The sequence below is a fragment of the Symphalangus syndactylus genome, chromosome 16, assembly GCF_028878055.3.
Source record: "Symphalangus syndactylus isolate Jambi chromosome 16, NHGRI_mSymSyn1-v2.1_pri, whole genome shotgun sequence".
Taxonomy (NCBI): domain Eukaryota; kingdom Metazoa; phylum Chordata; class Mammalia; order Primates; family Hylobatidae; genus Symphalangus; species Symphalangus syndactylus.
The window spans coordinates 70,673,486-70,698,713 of NC_072438.2; the positions used below are offsets into that span (position 1 = coordinate 70,673,486).

The 25,228-nt window shown below is 41.0% G+C and overlaps 1 protein-coding gene across 3 annotated transcripts in view; it reads left to right on the top strand.

Annotated features, from left to right (window-relative positions):
- The window catches only part of ADAMTS12 (ADAM metallopeptidase with thrombospondin type 1 motif 12), a 367,651-nt gene that overhangs the window by 199,407 nt on the left and 143,016 nt on the right, over positions 1-25,228 (top strand). For all 3 annotated transcript variants that reach the window (XM_063619890.1, XM_055246206.1, XM_055246207.1), the window contains exons 4-5: positions 6,522-6,718; positions 7,794-7,877. In XM_063619890.1, coding sequence (XP_063475960.1) covers positions 6,522-6,718; positions 7,794-7,877 — 281 coding nt within the window. The remainder of the gene's footprint in view (positions 1-6,521; positions 6,719-7,793; positions 7,878-25,228) is intronic.

The following is a 25,228-nucleotide window of genomic DNA, read 5'->3' on the forward strand; positions in this document are numbered from 1 at the left end:
GTGTCCCAAATGATCTATCATTTCCATCTTCCTTTTTGACATATTCTGAATGAAGTGAGTGCAGTGTCAGGCAGGACCATCCAGCCTTTGAGAATACATCTCTTTCCTTCTTTTTTTTTTTTTCAGGTGCTTATACTTTTTGTCCGTACCCTTAAGCTGGGATGTACTTGTTTTGGGGATCTAGCAGTTTCTAACAACTTAGACTCAGGTTGCTTCATTTCTTTCTTTAAAGGCAGCTGTTTGTACTTCAACAGTGGCCAGTTTTGAGAAATGGATAGTCTGTTACTCAAATGTAAAAAAATATTTTTTGTTCTCAGTTAATGAGGTAAACTTTTTGTGGAGTAAACATGAGCTTCCTACGGAGACCCTTCAAATCTACCCAAAGCTGGCCCGGAGAGATGGGCCCCTCTGGCTACTCAGCCCTTGTTGCTAATGGATGCACACACCTGCACTGGTGTTCGACTCTGCTGGGGAAGGCCACGATGACCTGCCAAGAAGAGAATCTGGGTGCAAGTGTGTGGTAGTGGCAGATAGCTCACAATTATGCCTTGGCAGTGGGAAGGTGTGTTTGCCCAACTCAGAGAACACTAGAACTGGAAGAACCCCAGAGATGGTGTCAGGTGGTGGTTTAAAGATGCGCCATATGGTATCCCCTTTGGGGCCACCCAACACACCCCATGACCCCAGCAACTTTAGGGTTCATTCTTTTCTTTACTTTTTGCATAATCTTTGTATGAAGGAAAGGTTCCATGACTCTTAAAAAATAGGAATTCAATTCAGTGCCTTCATTAGACAGGGGAAGAGACAGTAATATTTGTCCAAGGTCACAGGTGGTTTGGGCCAGGCCAGTAGGCATGGGGAGTGAGCAGCTATCAATAGTGGGCCTGGATAGGACCATCTCTCCAGCCCTGAACACTGGGTCCAGAACATCTTCCCTGAGTAGCACTTGTGTGAGTTATATAAAGAAGCAGGATATTGTCTCCAGAAATCTAGTATCAAAAGGTCACCTACCTCCTACTGCACTCATAGACAAATGTCCTTCATGTGTTGCTGAAGACTGTTGGTGACCTGGAGGACTAGGGCTCAGCTGGTTTTGGGTCCAACTTCTTCAACAGATGATTTTTTTTTTGAGCTGATCCTTTCCATTCCTCATGCTGAAAATTTCTAGACAGGTGATCCCAGAAACCCCATCCCCATCTCCATGCCACTAAGTTAAATAAGATTCACACTAACCCAGCTAAAATGCTGGTCCTGCTGCTTACTGGCTATGAGACTTTGAATAAACTCTATAATCTCTCTGTGTCTTAGCTTTCTCATTTTAAAATGGCAATAAGATTTACTACATGTTTTAATGTGAGAATTAAGATAAATGATCAAATCCAAGACTGTTTAGCACCAGTTGGGCTCTTGATAGGCACTAGATCCTAGATGGCTGTTAGTGTCTGTGTTGCTGTGTTGTTGCCCAGGTGTCATGTTTCAGAAACCTTGCAGAGGTGGTGACAGAAAGGTGGGACAGTTAGGGTACTGGGTCTCATTTGTCTAGAAGGTGCAGTGTGGGCTGGAGAAGATCAACTTGAGAAGGTCATCTTGGGGGAAGCTGGATCTCAAACAAGGCAGTAGTAATTAGTGGCCAATTTCCAGTTAGTGGTCAACGTGGGCTGGGCAGAAATCCTTCTCTGTTGGAAATCTGATATAAGGGTGTAGAAGAGAATCCAGATGAGGGAAGGGTTGGGCTGGAGGCAGAGCCTTGAGCAATTTTCTAAGTAGAATAGGCAGCCTCATTGCTCACACTGGAAACTACTGGCACGTTAAAAAGCACCCCTGAATGTACTGGAAGCTTTGTAATTTCCAGAGTCTTCCGCCATCTATGTTCAATTCCTTTGCTCCCTAGCACTACTCCAGGTTCTCCGTGTGGCTTCGTCAAGGCATGATCCATGCCTGGCTGCAGTGTACACTGACTCAGAGATCAGCAGTAGGTGAGGGCTCTGCCACCTGCAAAATCCCTAAATAGAGCTTTGTGAAGAGCTGCCTGCAGTATTTGGGGAAGGAAAAAGTACTCAGTAAATTGCATTTTCCAGGGATCTTCTAGGACTTCTGCTCTGTTAGTGCTCAGGTATCCTGACCACCTCAGACAACGCTGGACAGACATCTGCACTCTGTTAGCTTCCATTTAGGAAAATCAGTGCTCTGTTCTCTCTCAGCACTGGAAATTTTCCTTACTTAAGCTGCCCATTTGGCTGGATTTCTCTGCTTGAAACAAACATGTCATGGTCTCCGTGGGGAGAATTCCTTAAATGAAAAAAGTCATCAAATGGAAAAAATTGACAAACCTGGCAATTCTTCTTTGCGTGTGGTTCATACATTGGTTCTGATTCATCTTCAGTTCTTTGCTTGTGCATTTGGTATTTACTGGGTGCCACTTTTGCCTGTTATGGTGTTGGGATTGGGGCAAAGGCCAAAGAAGATGTTTTTCTAACCCTTTAGTTGCTTAAAGCCTAATTAGAGAGCCCCTTAAATAACAGGAAATTATAGCAATATAAAAAGTACTCGGATTGAGGTGTGGCCAGAAGCTATGCCAGCTGAGAAGAGGGGTCTCTAAACAGAGTGGTGTGTATGATGGAAAATAGTGAGGGGAGCTTCCCAGAATCATCAGCCCCTCACCTGACCCAAAGAACTGGCTGTCTTTGTCATCAGCTTTGGAGATAAATGTATAGGGCTGGTTTCTCGTACTTTCTGAAATTGCTTAGTAGAAACATTTCTTCCATCAAATCTGAGATTTCACTAGAACTCGACAGAGTCAGCGCACATATATACAGTCCTCTTCCCCAGCTCAGTCTTGTTAAGGCTCAGTTCAGATCCTACCACTTCCGCAAAGCTTCTGGCACTATCTATAATATAACTGATACTTCTCTTTGGGAATTACTTGAACCCCAGTGATGACAATTTTTCTTATGTTCATGTCTTATTACCCACAAGTAGATTGGTTGTTGTGTAAAGTCAAGGATCACATCACATACTTCTTTGTCTCTATTCAGGAGAGTAACTCGGGCCTTGCCCAGAAAATCTGTTGTATAAATATTTGTTGTTGCTGTAGTGGAATCACACAGATGGCTGAATCTGTCATTTACTATGTGACTTTAGGAAAATTACCTAATCTTTTTGAGCCTCAAGTTCTTCATCTATAAGAAGGTGATCGTAAGAGGGCTTATCTCATAGATTTGTTGGCACAGTTAAATGAGGTATGGTGCTATGAGCTTAGTATAGGACCTGAACTTTAATAAGTGCTTAATGTAGGTTTTGTTGAAAATTTTTAAATAGATATATGCCTTTAGCAGATCCCATCTCTCATTTCCACATTTCCTCCTATATGACTGTTTACTACTGAATAACTACCTATTTGCTGGAAAAATGAAAGTAACTTTAAAGATGTCTTAAAAAAAAAAAAAAAACTCGTGTCTTAGTTAACTCAGGCTGCTATAACAAAATGCTATAGACTGGGTGTCCTAAACAGCAGAAATTTATTTCTCACAATTCTAGAGACTTGAAATCCAAGATCAAGTCAAAGATCTCTCTCTCTCTCTCTCTCTCTATATATATATATATATATATTCAGTGCCTATAGAGAGAGAATATGTATATATATATATTCAGTGCCTATATATATATAGAGAGAGAGAGAGAAAGAGAGAGAGGAGACAGATGAGGACACAGCAGGAAGATATATACATCTCTGTCCCTCTCTCTCTCTCTATATATATATATATAGGCACTGAATATATATATATATAGAGAGAGAGAGAGAGAGAGAAACAGATGTATATATATCTTCCTGCTGTGTCTTCATGTCTCCTCTCTCTGAGAGAAAGAGAGGGCTCTGATGTCTCTTCCTTTCCTTATAAGGACACAAATCCCATGATGGGGGCTCCACTGTCACAAGCTCATGTCGACCTAACTGCCAACTAAAGGCCCCACCTCCAAATACCATTACCTTGGGGATTAGGGCTTCATTATCTGCGTCTCGGCAGGATGCAAACATTCAGTGCCTAGCAACTCCGTTTTTCAACACTGAGGGATAAAAGGTAGAAAAAGGGGAGAGTAAAGAAGAAGTAAGTAAAGAAAGACAGGACCAAAGGAAGCAGAGAAACTACTTTTTTCTACACGCTTCTCACCCATGACAGCTTCCTGTTAGCACCTAACAGTAGTTATCTGAGGATGGGGACCGAGGCTGCAGCCAGGAGCACAGGGTTCTGCTTTAATGAGGGGCTGTGCACGGCACAGTCTTTGCCTGCTGAGGTGAGCTGAAGCCTCTGTGAGGGGACTGGCACCCAGGGGAGGGATGCTGAGCCTGCGGGGGCTAAGGGAGAAGAAGGGCTAAGGCCCCAAGGGCTTTGTGAGGGCACTGGGTGAGAAAACTGTCTGCCAGTCACCCTCACACACAAGGTCAGGGTGGCATGGAGCAGCCTCCTGGTTAGAACAGACCTGTACCCACCCAGCAAAATAGGAGGGGCCTGAGAGAAAGATGAGACCGAATCCATGTTGACGGGATTCCTGTACTCAGCCCAACCTGTAACAGCCATTTCAGAAAACACCAGCCCACATGGGCTCAAAGGGGGCTGGCTGCTTGGCTTACACAGAGACATTTGAAAGCAGATAGCGGTTTGAAACATTCATGTGAGATTCAAAACGGAAAAAAAGCTGATGGGGGAATGAGGGAGGGGGTTTCAGAAAGTTAGAAACCATTGATAAAATCTTGACATTTCTTAGGGAATTCATGCTTCCCCGTGCAAAGTGAGTGGAGAAGGAAACTAGAAAATGGTTCCAGCACAAATGAGGGGTTAACCATCTCCCCATTTTTAAATCTTCACAGGACTTCCCTCCAAAGTTTACATAATCCCGGATTATTTCTCAGAAGTGTTACATGAAAGTACAGCATTATTATTTTGAAGTAAAACTCACAACGCTAGAGTTTGAATTTATTTAGACCTATGATGATGTTTCATTTCTTTTGTCAATATCGCCAAACATGTTCTAACTTCATATGGACAGAGAAACTGAGGAACCAGGAAGGGTTATACACAAATCAATGTAAGCAACTCCACAGCCTAGAGAGCACCAGGGGGAGAGGGCAGGACATGGTGTTAGTTGTCCCAACTCAGGGTCTGAGGCAGGGCCTCAGGAGGAGGTGTAGTTCTAGATGCTTCAGAGAACAGGACCAGAGCTAACGAGGAGGAATGACAGAGAGCAGGTTTCAGCTCAATGCAGTCGAGAATTTCCCAATAGAACAAGATGGCCTGTGAGTTGTTGAGTGTCCCCTCCTCCTGCTGGAAGTATTCAAGTTCAGACTGGATGGCCATTACCAGAGATTAGGAAGGGGACATGAGGTTAGCCACTCTGCTTCGATGTTCTGCCCCTGCCAGGGGCCCAGGGTGTAGATGAGGGGGAGAGGCAGGAAGTGTTTGTGGCTGTGATCCTGATAGGAATCTTCAAAGACCCAGGCGCTGCCCTGTATCAGCCCAGGCTTCTTTCTTTACTCTCTTCTGGTCAACCTGTCTTTCCTCGGCTCCCTAAGCCATTCTGAGCCCACTGGAACTTTTTACACTTGACTTCCACTTGGGTTAAGTACTTGCTTCCTGATGTGTGAAGTAGCCTTTTATTCGTTTTGGTTTTAAACAGACCTCTTTCAAGTTAGAACATGCTCCCTACTTACAGTATTCTGGGATTTTGAGAATGATTCCGTGCAGCTACTGTCTGACTTTCTTTATCGTTCTATAGCCTCTCCTAGATTTCGTCTTCCAAACCATGACCCTCATGTGTCAAATCCTTTTCATACTAAAACCTGTTAGTCACCTTGATAGCTTTGCTGTCCTTCTTTGGATCTTTTCCACCTCTTTTTGTGCCTTCTTCAAGTGGAATGCCTGGAACCTTTGGCAGGTTTTCAGCTCATATATACTACAGTTTTATACATGTTTACTCTGTAGGAAACAGTGTGATGTATATTTTTAAAAATGCATGATTTGGGGGCATAGAAAATACTGGATCTTTTACTGACTGATGGGCTGCACAACTCTGGGAAAGTTATTTAACCAGCCACTTTGAGCATCAATTTCCACATTTGCAAAATGGAGAGAAGAATATGTACTTCTGTCATTCATGAGGATAAACAATGTGTCATTTGAAAGCCAGGTATATTGCCTTGCACACAGTAAGCACTAAATAATTTAGAGGAGGAGAAGAAAGAGAAAGTTCCCATTGTTGGTTACATCTTTTCAATAGTGGAAGACATAATTTAATGTAATAGGTAAGAAACATTTTTATAAAGTACTTTTTGAACCTCTCTGTAAGATTCAAATTTCTCTTGGTCATATTCATTTAAAGTGGTCTATTTCAGTCATGTATGTAAAAACTTGCGTTTATATTATTAAATGTAAATTAAACTTATGGCCTTGCATCTTTACTAACATAAATAAATAATATATGAGACATATACAGTGTTAGACCATTGTCTTCTGTTTACTGTTTAGACAGTGTTAACATCTCCCAGAAGCAAGAGCTATGGCGGGAGAAGTGGGAGAGGCACAACTTGCCAGGCAGAAGCCTCTCTCGGCGTTCCATCAGCAAGGAGAGATGGGTGGAGACACTGGTGGTGGCTGACACAAAGATGATTGAATACCACGGGAGTGAGAATGTGGAGTCCTATATCCTCACCATCATGAACATGGTATAGTGGACTACATGAGGGCTGGGGCAGCTGGTGAATAGATGTCATTAGAAATGCTTACATAAATAAATGAGAAAGGCCTTTTTGGGGTCCTTTTAACTTATTTTTGTAAATATATATGTGAATCTAGTACCTGCCTAAGGATGAATATAGATGAAAATTCAGGATAAATTAGTCTTTCCCTTAAAAATGTGTATCCTGGGAACATTTTATAATTTATTAGTTACATATATCTGGTAGGTATTTACCAAGTGACTCAATCCTTTTCTTTTTTTTTTTTTTTTTTTTTTTTTTTTTTGAGACGGAGTCTCGCTCTGTCACCCAGGCTGGAGTGCAGTGGCACAATCTCGGCTCACTGCAAGCTCCGCCTCCCGGGTTCATGCCATTCTCCTGCCTCAGCCTCTCCGAGTAGCTGGGACTACAGGCGCCCGCGACCACGCCCGGCTAATTTTTTGTATTTTTTAGTAGAGACGGGGTTTCACCATGGTCTCGATCTCCTGACCTCGTGATCCGCCCGCCTCGGCCTCCCAAAGTGCTGGGATTACAAGCGTGAGCCACCGCGCCCGGCCGTGACTCAATCCTTTTCGTGTGGCTTTGTCTCATCAGTTTATGTCAGTAAACCAAAGGAGTAAACTGAGGCAAAGAACTAGAACATAATTTCTTCAAAGTAGTTAGAAATAGAATTGGAATAAAGTTAATGACTCCTAATTTCAAGCTTTCTCTTTGCGTTATTGATGTTTTCTGCCTTCAAGAGGATGTTAGTCCTATTGAGATGGGAAAAGGTATTTGCCTGAGTAACTGATAATAAAAGAGGAGAATACTGTGGGCTGGGTTAAGAAAAGAAAAATATTAATCCCTCAAACACACAGCCAAGCAATCACCCTGAAAGATTGTGTTTAAATATTGTAATGTGGAATGAGCCGTGGGCATATTTCACTCTTCTTAGCACACCACCAAACATTTCTGACCTATAAGAAAACCTTTATTTTATGTGCATTACAATGTTATTTTCTTCTCTGGTGTTTATTTATTATCTCTTCATGTGGAGCTAATGGTTTTCTATTTCTGACCGTAGGTCACTGGGTTGTTCCATAACCCAAGCATTGGCAATGCAATTCACATTATTGTGGTTCGGCTCATTCTGCTTGAAGAAGAAGAGGTAACATTTTCCCTTCACTCTTCTGCCATATATCCTCGCACTTCCTACCTCCTTTTTTTCAGGGGAGTTCTTGGTAGACAAGAAAGAGGGTACCAGAAAGTGTTTGGAAGCCCATTGAGAAGGAAAATATTATTTCTGTGTTATTCCCTTGGGAATTCAGTGATACTGAGCGAGATATGGATAACATTTCCAAAATATACATATAGTTGAAATCTCTTGACAGTCATTGTATCTAATAACATACACATGAGACTCACCGCAGTCACTAAAGATGTTCCGCAAAAGAAATAGACTAAATCATGACATGGTTGGATGGTTTCAGTAAAAGGTAAGAAAGACATGGAAATGTTAAACCTTTGATACTATTAATTTACTTCTTGTGTATTTAACACAAGTCTCTCAGATTTGAGACCTCTTGTCTATCTGCACGTTTACCTTTGGGGATTTCATCTATTCTCAGAGACTTACATTATATAAATGTAAGTCTTATATAAATGTAAGAGACTTATATGTTATCTATGTCCTGAGACTCTCAATTGATACCTCCAGCCTAGACCTCTTCTGTGAGCTTTAGGCTCGTATCCAATTACTTGAAATCTCCACCCGTGAGCTTTAGGCTCGTATCCATTCAATACAAGATTGAATGTCAAAGTCCATTCAATCTTGAAAACTTAATAAATCCAGAATGGAACCTTACTTCCTGCCTAAATAATCTCAATTCTGCCACCTCCATTCCCCAAATCACCACCTTACCCAATAGTACTGTTATGCATTGGTTACATAAGCCCAGGAGATATTCTTGATTCCTTTTCTCATATCTTCCACATCCAATAGCAAGGACCGCTGTGGTCTTCCAAAATATGTATCATCTCTGCAGTCATCACATTGGTTTGGCCTTTTCATATCTTGCATAGGCTACTGCAGGGAACTCCCAAATGGTTGTTTCCTATTTTCATCCTTGCCATCAGAATTCATTCTCCATGGATGATCATTTTAAATGCAGCCATGATTGATCATTTTAAATACAAACTGAGGTGCTGCACTGCACAAAACCCTTTAATGTCTTTCTGTTTTTTTTTTTTTAGAACAAATTCAAAATTTCTTGCTGTGACCTGTGGAGACTTTCATGATCTTGCCTCCATCCACCTTTCTGGTCTTTGCTTATGTTACTCTCTTCCTTGTTTCCTACTCTCATACTCACTGTCTATGCACTTGTGGTTCCCAATGCCTGAAACATCCCTCTCCTGGTTCTGCACATGACTGGCACCTTCTCATGCCTTATGCCCTGTGTAAATGCTGCCTCTTCAGAGAGGTCTCAGTGACCAATTTATTCAAAGTAGACCCCTCTTATTGCTTTTCATCACAGAATGATGGCAGTCTCACAGTTCATCATGATTCTGTGTATTTGTTTACTCTTTTTTTTGCTTATCACAGCCTCTACCAGAATGTGAATTCCATGAGGGCGGAAGCCATGTGTCTTTATTCTGTTAGATCCCCAACACTTAAAACAGTGCCTGGGACACGAATGAATGAAGTGAAATGTAGTGAATGGTAGGACAAGCCAACTGATGAAATGCCCTTGCAATCTATAGAGCTTAACCAGCAGCTAGGACATGTAAAGAACGGCATCATTCAGCTTCCCATCAGCAAGAGACCTGCAGTCAAAATGCCAAGGGAGGGCTTATTGTTTTCTTGACAGGAAAAGTCTCCACGATGATGTGTGTTAGATTATTTTTAAAACAATCTGTGGAGTGGGGATCCATTTTTTCTTCTTTCCCCTATAACCCTATCTCCCTTTGTCACCTGAAACCTACTTTGGGTATCTTGGAATACCAATGGGTATGTCATTTCTCTTCATGTGGTCTTTTTATTAAGAAAATGTATCCAAAACTTGGAAAACAGGCAACATGAAACTATATATCCTTTCGATGTTTAAAGATACCTATCTGACTCTATGAAAATATAACCTGGTTGTTTACCATTGACTGGGGCACAGATGTGGTAAAGTTAGATGTTGACATGTAGAAAATGATAGGGTACAAGTGGTTTTTGCCTAGTAGAGGTGAAAATGATTTGTGTCCAGCAGAGAAGATAATTCTGAAGATGGTTTTATTGGTTGGCAGAACCAGACCAATAAAAATTGGTATCTAATTTTGTATCTAACTTAGCAATCTCATTCAGCAGCTCTCCCACACTGGCTATAGCTGCATCAGTTTTTTGCATCTGCCTTTGAACTAGCTTTGCCATCTTGCCTATACCCTCATTAAGGAGCCAAATTATCCTGCCTGTCTCCTTGCTAATGAGTTAAATACATCTTGAACATGTGCTCATTATATATTTGTATGAGAAATGTGTTTTCGAATTTTGAAAAGCATGCTTTGATATCTTGGAGAAAAAAATTTACTTTTTCATACTGGTTGAGCACATAGGCATTCCTAGATACAAATGTGAAGAAACACTTAACATTTTCAGACCAAAAAAAAAAAAAAAAGAAAAAGAAGAAGAAAGCTGCTTCTGGGAGTAAGAAGGAAAAATCCTTGGGTTTGAACTGCTGTCATATAAAACAGAAGGAAAAATCTTGACCCTCTGTAATCCCAGCAGCACCACTGTTAGGATTTCATAATGTGGCTTCCATGGATCAGGCCCCTTTAAACGTCGCATCTCTTCATTCCCGAGAAATAATGTCACCAGGGCATCTCCATGGCATGTTGATGCCAGTGAAGTTGTTTGAAGGAGCTTGATTGGCCACTGCCCCCTGACTCCATCACGATCACATTGTTTCTCCTCTTCTCTACCAACCTGGTTTTGCAAGTGTAAAGAGACACACATGACTTGCTTCAGGAAGCCATGGTCTCTACCTCCCACTTGCCAAATATTATCGTCGTTCAAGCTTTTACGGAATCTCTAACTGGTACAGAGTTCACAAGTTAACAGCAGAATTGCAGTCCACAATTCTCATTTTCCTAATTCCCAGGAAATGGCTCAAGCCATTCTTCACATCTGTGACTAATAAGCAGCTCAACAACAGACAGCAATGATTCCAGCCCTTAACTAATGTCAAGATGGAAGGCACAGGAAGCAGTGTGAGGTTCAGTGCTGTGACTCCTTTGAGCAAGTTGACCTGAGTTCAGCAACTCTAAGGAAGTTACATCATTGCTCCATGTCCATTATTCTTAATCTATAATGAGAAGAGAGTTGTGGAACATCAGGCATATGTCACACCTTGTGGTAGCATCAGGGATGCAAATGTGAACACAAATCCCACTTCCTGATTCTGAGGAACTTTGAGTCTAATGCACAAAAGCACAAAAATAGAAAATTTCAAGTTGAGATTGGCATGAGTATAAAAGTACTGGGATAGGAAAGGGTACTTGGATGTCTAAGCTGGGATTTTAGAAAATAAAAAGGAATTAACTAGTGAGGAAGTGATATGGTTGGGCTAATTGAAACATGGGGGTGGTTTCCCCCATGTTGTTCTTGTGACAGTGAGTGAGTTCTTATGAGATCTGATGGTTTAATAAGGGGCTCTTCCCCCTCTGCTCGGCACTTCTCCTTCCTTCCACCTTGTGAAGAAGGTGCCTTGCTTCCCCTTCACCTTCCACCATGATTGTAAGTTTCCTGAGGCCTCCCCAGCCATGCTGAACTGTGAGCCAATTAAACCTCTTTCCCTTATAAATTACCCAGTCTCGGGCAGTTCTTTGTAGCAATGTGAAAATGGACTAACACAGGAAGGAAATTCCAGGTGGAGGGACCTACATGGGCAATGGCTTTATTCTTAAACCAACAATATGCATATGAGAGGCAGTGAACATATCACTGATGTTGGACCACACAATGGGAGGTTGAGAAGTCTTGCTGTGATACAAATGAAACAAAGTGATTGTGCTGGAGACAGGAGAGAAAGCAGCCAATCAAAACCTGCCCACCTCCACTCGCACTTCGGTTTGTCCCGTGTTGCTCATGTCTGCACATGACATTATCATCCTTTCAGTTGCAGAGGCCAGAAATCTGGATGCACTGATGATACCTCCTTCTCTCCCTCCTATGTCAAGTCTATTATCAGGTACTGACCATTTATCTGACCATCTCCATTAATATCACTTCAATTCAAGCTACAGTTATCTCTTTTCTGGACTATAGTGGTATATACTTTCTGGTCTACTCAAAACCAGTTGGATTTCTTTTCATCTTGTTTCCTCAGTGTAGTCAGGATAATCTGAAAATGGTAATCTGATCATATCCACCCTCCTGCCACCCTTTCTCCAACTCCCACACCTGGCTTAGTTTAGTCCAGTGGTTTTCTGATTCCCTTTCTCATCTCTCGATATTCCTGCCTTTGCTCTTGAGAGGTAGCAATAGTCTTATTCATCAGGCTTTCAAGGCCTGCCTCTGGTCTTGTTGTTGCCTGGACTGTCTCCTTGTCTTCGCTTAGTTAACAGCCTGATCTCTCAGATCACAGCTCCAGTGTCACTTCCTTGGGTAAGCCTTTCCTGACCCCCTTTCCTAGTAAGATTCTGTTATTGACTCCCATAAAACTACATTTCTCCTCCACACTATGTTTCACACTTGTAATCTTAGATCTGTTTGATCGATACAGTTTCCTCAATTAGTATGTAAGACTTAAGAGCAGAGGCTGAGTTTGGTGTTGCTCACTGGTATATAATAGACCCTCAATAAATATTTGTTCAAATACTGAATAGGAGAAAGTGTGCGAATGAGGCCAGCAGTCTGTCAGTGAACCAGGGCCAACGGCAGCCAAGTTGCTGTGGGCCTTGTGGCCGCATAAGGACTTTGGATCTAATCCTGTGGGATACTCTAGATTATTCCAAACCAACAAATGGAATTAGAGAGATCACTCAGGCTCTGTGGAAAGTGTGTGAGGTGGGGAATCCCGAGATTGGGTCTCTGAGATAGATTCCTTTTATCAGTGACTTTCTATCACTCTTGTCTTTCTTATTCTAAATACATTTCATGGGTAACACCATTTGGGGCTTTATTTTTCTGCGGTGGTTTCAACAGACCTTGAGGTTAGGCTATATACATAAAATGCATGTTTGTCAGTTACCACCATCTAAAGACCACTATGGGGTTTCATCACATTTTGAGAATAAATTGGAGTATTGGGTGTAAAACTCACTTTGGAACAATTTGGAGGCTTTCTCATAGGCTAGATAGTCATATTTCAAAGCAGTGGAAATTGAGGTAACTGAGGTACACAAAACCATGTTCTGAAAAGAGTGTCAAATATATTAAGAAACCATGGGCCAAGAAAACAGACGGTGGGTTCAGATAGGAGCCAGCTTGCACTCACTCCTATCATGTCCCTGTCTATCACTGAATTGAGCTCTGATTTTCATTTTATGGCCCAAATTCTATCCTTTTAATTTTCTCCTAGGACTTGGACACAAACTTGACCTCTAAGCCCTTTCTGTTTTAGACCAATTTATTTGATGCCCCCCCACCCCAGTTCCCCTCTTGGGCCCAGGGTTCGGGATGGGATTAGACTCTTCCCTCCAATTCTTGTGAGCAGCTTGACATCACGGAGAGTACCAGATTTATGATTAGTCCCACTGCTTGCTAGCCATATAATTTTGGTAGGTTGCTTAACTTCTCTGTGTCTCCATTTCCTCATTTTGTAAAATAGTATTTATATGTATTTCATAGCATTGTCATGAGAATCAAATGTCTTCATTCATGTAATACTTAGCATAGTCTCTGGCTTGTAGAAACTGCTCAATAAATGTTACTTGTTAGTATCAGTCTTATTATTTTTATCGTCATCATCATCATTTAGCTCCCACAAAAACTCTGTAAGCTTATTAATACTATGCTCATTTCACAAGGACTTCAAAATCCTTGGAGGAAAATAAAAGACCTAAAGGAAAAAATCAGGGTCATACGATGTTGGAGACTTCTTTTAAGAACAAGATAGAGACAAAACTGGAATGAGAGTGAGTTGGATGAAGCCAAGTGAATCCCATCCTAGGTGACTATGCCATCCAGTGGAGGAGCCTAATGGCATTGGGGGGGCTTGAAGGTACAGCAGTAGGGCTGACAGCAGCAGGAAGGAGACAACTGCTTTCACAAAGAAATTCTTCTTGTACTGAAAGTGTTTTAGTGTTGAGTCTACTCTTTTTTGGAAACTCTAGAGTTAAAAGCCTGTTGATTTTAAAAATTCAGGCTGGTGGTTTACCCCTCCCCCAGCTGATGTGTGGGTCTGTATTGTTCTTTCAGGGTAAATGTCAAAAATACTGGCAAAGAATTTTTAGACTTATTCTCTCTCTCTCTCTCTCTCTCTCTGTGTGTGTGTGTGTGTGTGTGTGTGTGTGTGTGTGTAAGATAGAGTCTCACTCTGTCAAGCAGGCTGGAGTGCAGTGGCACATAGTTCACTGTATCTTTGAATTACTGGGGTCAAGCCATCCTCCCACCTCAGCCTTCCAAGTAGCTAGGAATACAGGCACTTGCAGCAATGCCTAGCTATTTTTTTTTTAAAGATGGGGTCTCACTACATTGCCCAAGCTGCTCTTGAACCTTAAAAAAAAAGTATCCTTTCCTCTGGTAATCAGATGAATTGTCCTTTAGACACATGAGAAGTTTCAGATTAAACCTTTTACAGCTTGTCTCTTCTCTGCTCATCCTCTTTCTTTCAGTAGCGTAAGCCTGACTACCAGAGCATGGTCAGATTGTGCATTGAGTCAAAAACTGCTATCACAAATTCCAAGAGAAATCAATACAAGATTGCCTCATTATAGAGAGATTACAAAGAGACAACAATTTTTAACAAAAGCCATGTTCTTGCAAAATTGTTTCCCATGTGGAGCTATTTTATGAGCTTTTTATGATTTCCTCTAGGTCAGCTTCCTGTCCCGTTAATTCACATACACAAATGTATAGAAAAGGGGAAATGGAAAGTGAATTGGATTAGCTTGAGAAGATGAAGTGAAAAAAATAAACAAAAAGAGAAATCTATTTTTGTTTGCAAAGGAAATAAGGAAAAAATAGTGTGAATGGGAGTTTGTTTTGACATGCTCAAATAGTTTCCAGGATGCTTTGTGGAAAATGTTTAGTGCAAGTTCCCTCGCATTTATTGTGAGCCATCATAGTCTCTCTAAAGTCCTGTTGCATTTTTTTGTGTGCTTAGGGCTGCCTCATTTTAATCCGTAACTAATTACTATTCTCAAGGCTCCTGTGATCAAGAGCATACAATAAATTAAATGAGTGTTGCTTGGACTTAACCCCTTCTGAGACTTGGAGATTAAGAAGCTGAAGAGTTGAAAAAAATGTGCTCAATTACAGCTTTCTGGAAGAGCTGTGACATTTAATAGAAAAGACACTGTCACTGAATTTGTGTTAAATGTCACACATTGCAGATGAAAGTTCTACACTGGGCAAAGTATCAAGCTGTAGGTAATCATCAACTCAATTAATTGTGCACTTGCTTTGTCTGCACGAGGAACTTTAAATAGGAATGGGAAGAAAGCAAGAAAGATTTTGAAAGTAGACTTAAAGCCCTAGCATTTTTTCCCCTCATCAATGACTATCTCTCAGGTTATTCCAGAATTACTCTTATAGCAAAACTGGAATGTAAGAAGAATCTCCTATGTTGAGATTTTATTTTACTATTCAGCTTCTTTCCCTCTCCTTTACTCCTTCCTCAACAGCCCTGCTGCTAGAAAATCTCAACAACCATGCAGACCTGCCCATATATTTAGATGGTCCAACCTTAACGTGGTTCTCACTACTGCTTGATCACTTTTTCTCTGTTATCCTCCTTATTCCTGTCAAGAACTAGGCAGGGTCTGTGTTTTAGTCCATCATGTGCTGCTCCATTCTCTATAACAGAATATCGCAGACTAGGTCATTTATAAAGAACAGAAGTTTATTTGGCCCGTAGTTCTGGAGACTGGGAAGTCCAAGATCATGGCACCAGCATCTGGTGAGTGTCATTCCATGGTGGAAGGCATCACATGGCAAGCAAGCATCCAAGATAGAGAGAGAAAATAAGGCTGAACTCGTCCTTTTCACCCCTGCAATAACAAACTCACTCCCATGATAACAACATTAATCTATTTACGAGGGCTCTTAATCACCTCTTAAAGGTCCTACCTCTCAATATCTTTACATTGGCAAACAAATTTCAACGTGAGTTTTTGAGGGGAGATTCAAGCCATAGCAATCTGAGATTTTACCCTGCTTGCAAGCTAACAAGTTAGTCTGCCATGCTTTTATGAATGCAATGCTGGCAGAAGACATGAAAATCCTGAGTCACAGACAAAGGACTTTATTGCTCACAGCATAATGGGACACGAGCATCTGTTTGTACCTGTCCCTCTTGTCCCATAATTTGCACCGGGGTGTTGCAGGCAGCCCAAGTGTATGCTATGCATACAGTGGGTTTTATCCCAGCTTAGGACCCCCAAAATTAGAAAGCCCCAATCCTTTAAAACAGATTGTAAGCAAACATGTCCAACTTTTGCCCCAGAGGAAGCCATCACCTTTATTATTATGGACATAAAGTAAATGGTTCCTTTTCCCTGGAAAAAGACTATCTTCTAAGGCTGTTTCCTTTACAACATCCTTCAAAGGATACTCTGGAACAAAACCTATATCTTTGCTCAGATGATGTGCAGAAACATGAGACACCCATGTAGAATCTTCTACTAGCAGTTCCTGTTACAGGCACTGGAATTATTATTGCAGATTTTCTACTGATTTCTCAAACTTCTGGTCTCTTTACTGCCCCTTCCCTAATCCACAGGAGAACTTGCCTATTTGTTAACTTACCACAAAACCTCCCATTCACCTAGTCTTCACTTTTTCTGGCCTAATGGATATATTCTCTCCCTTTTCTCCTTTCCTTCATGGGTGGTGTGCATCCTCAGTTTTGTCAGTCAGTATACCTGCTGTAAACGAGGATATATTCAGTGCCTGAGACAAGGAGAAGAATAAACCTCAATTCTTGTTCTGGAGGAGCTAAGAGGAAGGCAGGCATACAATTTGATTATTACAACCTTGCACAGCAAGGGCTGTGAACCAAGTATGAAGAAGGTATATTGACAGGAAGCTAAACCAGACTAGCGGGCAGGGAAAGCTTCCTAGAAATTCCCAAATTAAATCTTAAAGAATGAATAGAGGTTGAATGGGTTAAAGGGGGTAAGAGAAAAAGGCAATCTAGGAAGAGGGAACATCTTGAAGAAAGGAAGGTGTGTGGGAGTATGTGAGGGGGATCTGAGGGAGTGCTAATACAAGCAGTTGTTGCTAAAGCATAAACTGTGAGATTGCAAATGAAAGGAGAGCTTCCTGGAGGCTAGACTTTGAAGGATCTTGAGCCATGGGTCATGATATGGACAGACTTTTGTTTTCATCCACCTGCCAACAGTGAGGAGGATGGATTTGAAGAGGGCCTGGATATTGTAAACCAAGCATAAAATGAAGGTTCGGGCTAAGGATAGTAGGTAGCAAAGACGTAGAGGAGGTGGCCGGGCGCGGTGGCTCACGCCTGTAACCCCAGCACTTTGGGAGGCCGAGGTGGGTGGATCACGAGGTCAGGAGATCGAGACCATCCTGGGTAACATGGTGAAACCCTGTCTCTACTAAAAATACAAAAAATTAGCCAGACGTGGTGGCGGGCACCTGTAGTCCCAGCTACTCAGGAGGCTGAGGCAGGAGAATGGCATGAACCCGGGAGGCGGAGCTTGCAGTGAGCTGAGATTGTGCCACTGCACTCCAGCCTGGGTGACAGAGCCAGACTCCGTTCAACAACAACAACAAAAAAGATGTAGAGGAGGTAAAATTAGCAGCACATGATGACAGATTGGGATGCAGGATATGGGAGGAGAGGGGGCTAACAAGACACTGGCATTTCTAGATTGGGCAACTGAGTTGATAGTGGTTCCTGCAACCACAGAAGGCACAGAAGGAATTGCAGGTTAAAGTGGGAGGAAAGGATTTTGGGGATGCTGAGTTGAAAGTACCTGTGGAGGTGACCATCAGGAGATTTAGGTTCATAAATTTGAACTCGGAGAGATTTGGAATGAGATACAGATGTGGGAGCCAACTATCATATTTTGGAGTGATTTCCAAAAATATGACTGATTGAGAGTGAACTAAGCAATGGACCAAAGGAAGGGCAGAAGAAGAAGGGCTCACAGAGGAGCCCAGGAAGTGGACAAAGAGTAAGAAGAGGACAGAGGTAAGAATCTCGAAAGAAGAGGTTATCTGCTTTTCTGTTTGTCTCCTCACTGAGGGTGGGATTGTGAGGTTGAGGAGTAGAAATAAGCCATAATCATTCATTGGTTAATTACTAAGTCTTTCCAATTATTCAAAGCAGAGTTTAGAGAAGTCCTCAATAGTTTGGAAACCACTAGTCCTAAACTCATAGCTGCAAACCTGTGTTCCAAGCCCTGCTCTGCCAGTGCCTGCTTTGTGACTTGGCTAAGATACTGTCCCTCACTGTTTAAATGAGAGTATTAAATGCATAATTCCCGAGGCCCTTCAGGGAAATGGGCTCTTCATTATGATGAAAACATTGGAGGCAGCATTTGGAATGCAACATCTGGAAGATGACTCTGCTTTCTCCACAACGATGAAGGTGGGTCCTTGCTGACACTGAATTTGGTTCAGGAATGTGGGAGACTGGACCTTTGTAAACATTCGCGTTTTCTAAACAGACACACGTAGATTGGAATGTAAGATTTTCAAACTGGTGATTCAAGCCAATGTATAAGAGGACAATGTTGAAAGGTAGAGCTTTTCAGATCCAATAAAATCCCCCTTTCAACAGTGTGCCCTTGCCAGGGACTCTGTGAGCTAAGGGAGAACAAGAGCTCTATTTCTGCCTGTGTAGCTGCTTCAACTCTAATAAGCTTTTATATTCACGGCTATTTAATTAGGGATCTTAATGAACTTTAGCAGAGTGTATCCATGTGTGAGTGCGTGGATGTGGAATAGTGTGGATGTGTGTGTGTGTATATGTATGTGGATGTGTGGGTATGTATGTGTGTGTATGTGGGTCCGTGTGTATATGAGTATGTGTTGGTGTGTGTATGTGGGGGTGTGTATGTGAGTATGTGGGTGTGTGTGAGTATGTGAATCTGTGTGTATGTATGTGGGTGTGTGTGTGTATGTGAGTGTGTGGGTGTATGTGTATATGAGTATGTGGATCTGTGTGTATGTGTGTATGTATGTGGATGTGTGTGTATGTATGTGGGGGTGTGTATATGTGTGTGTATGAGTGTGGATGTGTGTGTATGTATGTGGGGGTGTGTATATGTGTGTGTATGAGTGTGGATGTGTGTGTATGTATGTGGGTTTGTATATATGTGAGTGTGTGTATGTGAGTATGTGGGTGTGTGTGTATGTATGTGGATGTGTGTGTGTATGTGAGTATGTGGGGTGTGTGTATGTATGTGGATGTGTGTGTGTATGTGAGTATGTGGGTGTGTGTGTATGTATGTGGATGTGTGTGTGTATGTGAGTATGTGGGTGTGTGTGTATGTGAGTATGTGGGTGTGTGTGTATGTGAGTATGTGGGTGTGTGTGTATGTATGTGGGTGTGTGTGTGAGTATGTGGGTGTGTGGGTATGTGAGTGTGTGGATGTGTGTGGGTATGTATATGGGTGTGTGTGTATGTAGGTGGATGTGTGTGTGTTTGTGAGTACGTGGGTGTGTATGGGTATGTGAGTATGTGGTTGTGCGGTTGTGTGAGTGCATGGGCTCTTCCTACCCACTGTAACTCGTCTGAAAGACTGCAGGTTCCCTTTGATTCAAAGGTATGAGTTCTTACATATAATCAGTGAGTAATCTGCATAGGATTGTACCAGAAAGTATTATAAGATCTTCTATTGCAACCCTCCAGCCTTGGTCCTGACCAGTTATTTTTAAGGTGTTTTTGTATTTTTCTGTTTGTTTTGAGTTCATTGTACATTCACATGCAGTTGTAAGAAATAGTACAGAGAAATTCCTATTACCCTTCATTCATTTTCTCCTAATGGTAACATCTTGTGTAATCTTAGTACAATATGACAACTCAGAATGTGATAGTCCAACAATTCCACCTACCTTCAGATGCACACAGTGGTGTGTGCATGTGCATGATCATGTGTGTATACATTTAGTTCTATGCAATTTTTGTCACACATATAGGTTTGTGTGACCATCACCACAATTAACATTAGAACAGTTCCCTCACAAGCATCTCTTGTGCTACCCTTTCATACCTTTTATACTTCCCTTCCACCTACCTACCTGATCCCTGATAAGCACTAATCTGCTCTGTGATAATGCATCTGTATGATTTTTGTCATTTCAAGAATGTCATATAAATGGAATAATACCAGATATAACTTTTGAGACTGGATTTTTTTCATTCAGCATAATTCTCTTGAGATCCATTCAAATTGTGTGTATCAAGAGTTTGTCCCCTTTTTGCTGAGTGGTGTTATATGTACCTATTTGTTTAACTATTCACCCACCGAGGGACATTTGGGTTGTTTCCAGTTTTTAGCTATTATGAATAAAACTACTATAGACGTTCAACTACAGGTTTTTGTGTGAACATAAGTCCTCGCTTCTCTGGAATAAAGGCACAGGAATGTAACTGCTAAGTTATATGGTCATTGCCTATGTAGGGTTTTGTTTGTTTGTTTGTTTGTTTTTTGAGATAGAGTCTCACTTTTGCCATTCAGGCTGGAGTGCAGTGGCACGATCTTGGCTCACTGCAACCTCCGACTCCTGGATTCAAGCAATTCTCCTGCCTCAACCTCCTGAGTAGCTGGGATTACAGACACCCGCCACCATACCAGGCTAATTTTTGTACTTTTGGTAGGGATGGGGTTTCACCATGTTGGCCAGGCTGGTCTCAAACTCCTGACCTCAGGTGATCCACCCATCTCAGCCTCCCAAAGTGCTGGGATTACAGGTGTGAGACACCACGCCCGACCACCCATAGGTGGTTTTTTTTTTAAGAAACTACCAAACTTTTTCCATAATGACTACACCATTTTCCACTCTGACCAGCAGTGAATGATTCAGTTTTACCACATCCTCACCAGCATTTGGGTGTTGTCATGATTTTCTATTTTACCCATTCTGGTAAATGTGTAGTAATATATCATTGTGGTTTTAACTTGCAATTCCCTGATAGCTAGTCATGTTGAGTATCTTTTTATGTGCTTATTTGCTATCTGTATATCCTCCTTGGTGACATGTCTCTTTACGATATTTGCCTATTTTCTTATTGTTTGTTTTTTTATTGTTGAGTTTTGAGAGCTCTTTACGTATTTTAAATATAAGTCCTTCGTCAAATATGTGGTTTACAAGTATTTTATCCCACACTGTAGCTCTTTTTATCCTCTTCATAAGGTTTCTCTCAAAGCAAAAGTGTTTAATTTTGATGTGATCCAATTTATCAATTTTTCCTTTTCTTAATTGTGTTATTAGTGCCAAGTCTATAAATTCTTTGCCTATCCCTAGGTTCCTAAGATTTTCTATGCTTTTTTTTTTCTAGAAGTTTCATAGTTTCACATTTTATATTTAAGTCTATGATCCATTTTGAATTAATTTTTGTACCAGCTATGAGGTTTAGATTGAAATTCTTCTTTCTCTCTATTTATTTGTTTTTGGTCTGTGGATATCTAGTTGCTCCAGCACTGTATATTTATTTTCCCAAATGCAAATAATGCTTTATTATCTGGATTTGAATTTTTCACTACGAATTTCTTAATCTAAGACTTTTGCCTTTTTTTTTAATACTACACCTTCTGGCCTTCAACTCGTATATTCAAGAAGTGCAGAATAAGTGTAATATTAATTTAAGTAAAAGTTTAACAGATCTACTACATTATAGAGTGCAAATATAGTGATGTATTCCAAAAACAAATGGAATTCATTCCCAGGTCATGATATTCACACAATAAACACACACAGTAGAACTAATGACATATCCTACGTGATGCTTGGACTTTACGTGATGCTTGGACTTTACGTGATGCTTGGACTTTACGTGATGCTTGGACTTTACCTATGGGTACAGGATTATTGTGGAGCGTTTCACAGATTGAATATGGTTTGGGTAAGAGCTTCCCCATCCCCATGGGCAACATCCTCATGGGCAACGTGAAACATTGTCAAAAGTTTTAGGGAACTGGATGGTATCATTGCAACAAACAAAAGAAAAGACTGTGGTAGAAAACAGGAGAAAGACTGGAGAAAGAGTATTCGCTATTATGGAAAATAGCTTTAGAAATAACCATAATAATTCAGGAAGGACTGTAAAGAATTATGATTTGCTGAACATAGACATGTTCAATTTTATTTGTTCGAAAGTTTATGTCTGCTAACTAATTGTATTGATTACTTTCAGACCACTGTTTTTCTATTTTCAAATGAATGCAAATCCCTATTTTTGGCTTACTTTACATGTCTTTATTAAAATGCATGTTTCATTATTGTTTTAGTCTGAACACCTTTTATTTTGGGCTGACTTTGCTTGCTGTCTGCAATTTCCCCCAAAAAAACAAAGAAATTGAGAACTTTAGTTGCTATTGAATCGAGATATTTGTCCTGAACTTGATTGTGTCATCAGTGGGAAAGTTACAAGTCTGATAAATGGTGACTGACTTGCAAGGTAAGAGGGAGGAAAAAATCAGCTAAGTATCTGATTAGAATCCTCCAGAGGCCGGGTGTGGTGTCTCATGCCTGTAATCCCAGCCCTTTGGGAGGCCAAGGCAGGTGGATCACTTGAGGTCAGGAGTTTGAGATCAGCCTGGCCAACATGGTGAAACCCTGTCTCTACCGAAAAATAGAAAAAGTAGCTGGATGTGGTGTTGCAGGCCTATAGTCCCAGCTACTCAGGAAGCTGAGGCACAAGAATCACTTAAACCCTGGAGGATTGCACTACTGCACTCCAGCGTGGGCGACAGAGTGAGACCCTGCCTCATAAAGAAAAAAAAAATTCCTCCAAAGCAGATTTAACTGTAATGTAAATCAGTAGATCAATCATCAAGGAACAGATCCCTAGGTGAAAATAGATGCCAGGACTACTAAATATCAGAACACAAATACAGGTGTCCCCTTACAATGTTTCCCTTTATGATTTTTTGACTTGAGAAAATTATATGCATTCAGCAGAAATCATACTTCGAGTGCCCATATAATCTTTTCACTTTTAGTACAGTATTCAGTAAATTACATGAGATATTCAACACTTTATTATAAAATAGGCTTTGTATGAGATGATTTTTTTCCAATTGTAGGCTAATGTAAGTGTTCTGAGCACATTTAATGTAGGCTGTGCTAAGTTACAATATTTGGTAGGTTAGGAGTATTCGTTGCATTTTTGACTTACGATATTTTGAATTGATGACAAGTTTATCAGGACATAACCCTGTTGTAACTCAAGGAGTATCTGTGTCATTTACTTCTTGTTGCTTGAGGTGAGGATTTGTCAGGTTTGTTTCCTAGTATCTTGTGCACATTAAAACAAATGCTAGGATAGAAAGATATTGGAAGCAGGTGCAGTAGTATGGTGAAGTTAATTGAGAAAAGTCTTTCAAAGGTGCTCTGGAATCTTAATGATTTCCAAAACTGTTGCCTTTGAGCTTCCCTATCTTGCGTCTGGTAGCCTAATTAATACAGAATGACTTTTTAACTGGTACCAAGTTCCATTCCAGTTCAAATGACAGCTGTCAGGAGAATGTGGCTGAGAACTGAGGAGATCCTTAGTTATCTAATTATTTTTAGAAGATAGAAGATACATAGATATTTAATGATCTACCTATCTTTAGAAGTGTTTGGTTTAATGAGTGCTGTCATTCATAAGGTGTTTTAGAATCATGCTAGGCACTATTGGGGCTCTAAACAGAGTTCGTTTTCAGATTATTTAATCATCAGCAGGACTTCAATATCCTCCCATCCACCAGAGCAAAGTAGAGAGTTATAGAGAAAATATAGTCTTTGAGGTGCATATAAAATAATGGAGGACCTATGGAAAATGCAAATATGCCAAAAATGCTACAGATACAACCAATAGTGTAACCAGTTGCAACCATACAGAATTATTCCTATTATTGAGGTTGTATATTCACTCTTTCAAGTATGAGTCTCGGTAAGCGAGAAATCTTTTTTTTTTTTTTTTTTTTTTTTGAGACAGTCTCGCTGTTGCCCAGGCTGAAGTGCAGTGACGTGATCTTGGCTCACTGCAACCTCCGCCTCTTGAGTTCCAGCAATTATCCTGCCTCAGCCTCCCAAGTAGCTGGAGATTACAGGTATGCACCACCACACCCAGCTAATTTTTGTATTTTTAGTAAAGACGGGGCTTCAGTAAGTGAAAACTCTTTAAGTTTTATGTACTATTTGTGGCTTTACCACTTGAAAACCATTAGTGATCAATTCTAATTACTAAAGTAAACTTTCTTCTTATCAGTAGACAGGGGTTAATCATCACTCTCCTAACTAGTAATACTTCACATAGTTGTTCACAAAATCAAATAAGATGAAGTATGTGGAAGTAATTGATAAGCCATAACGTGCTAAGCATGAAATGTGGATTTATTATTATGTAGAACCTCACTGGGACTCACATATATAAAAAGCTGATTAATCTGGTATAGAGTAAACACACCTAATAGCAATAATTTAAGCATATCCTTAAAAAGACCCTGTATGGTGGCCAGGCGTGGTGGCTCACGCCTATAATCCCAGCACTTTGGGAGGCCAAGGCAGGCAGATCATGAGGTCAAGAGATCAAGACCATCCTGGCCAACATGGTGAAACCCTGTGTCTACTAAGTATACAAAAACTAGGTGGGCATGGTGGCACGCGCCTGTAGTCTCAGCTACTCGGGAGGCTGAGGCAGGAGAAACCCTTGAACCTGGGAGGTGGAGGTTGCAGTGAATTGAGTTTGTGCTACTGTACTCTAGCCTGGCAACAAAGAATCCGTCTCAATAGAAAAAAAAAGACCCTGTATGGAAGATACACCTGAATGTGTGTTACAAGCTAGAGATTTGTGCCTTATCTATGATAAACACCTGAGCCTCTCCCCTATCCTATGGAACACAGGCTATACAGGGGATTGAGGCCCTGAGTTTTGGAGTAAATGAAGGTTGCCAGGTGGAGGTTATTAGCAGGAGGTTATTAAGTGAAAATACTATATAGACCACATGATGTCGTCAGGTGGTTGTAGTTTTTCTGGCCAGCCCTGCACCACTGGACTGTGTATGTTAACGGTGGAGGGTGTCCAGGTTCTTGGCATCTTAAAGAATTGGACAAAACACACAAACAAAGCAAGGAAGGAATGAAGGGTGTTACTGAAAATGAAAGTACACTCCACAGTGTGGGAGCAGGACTGAGCT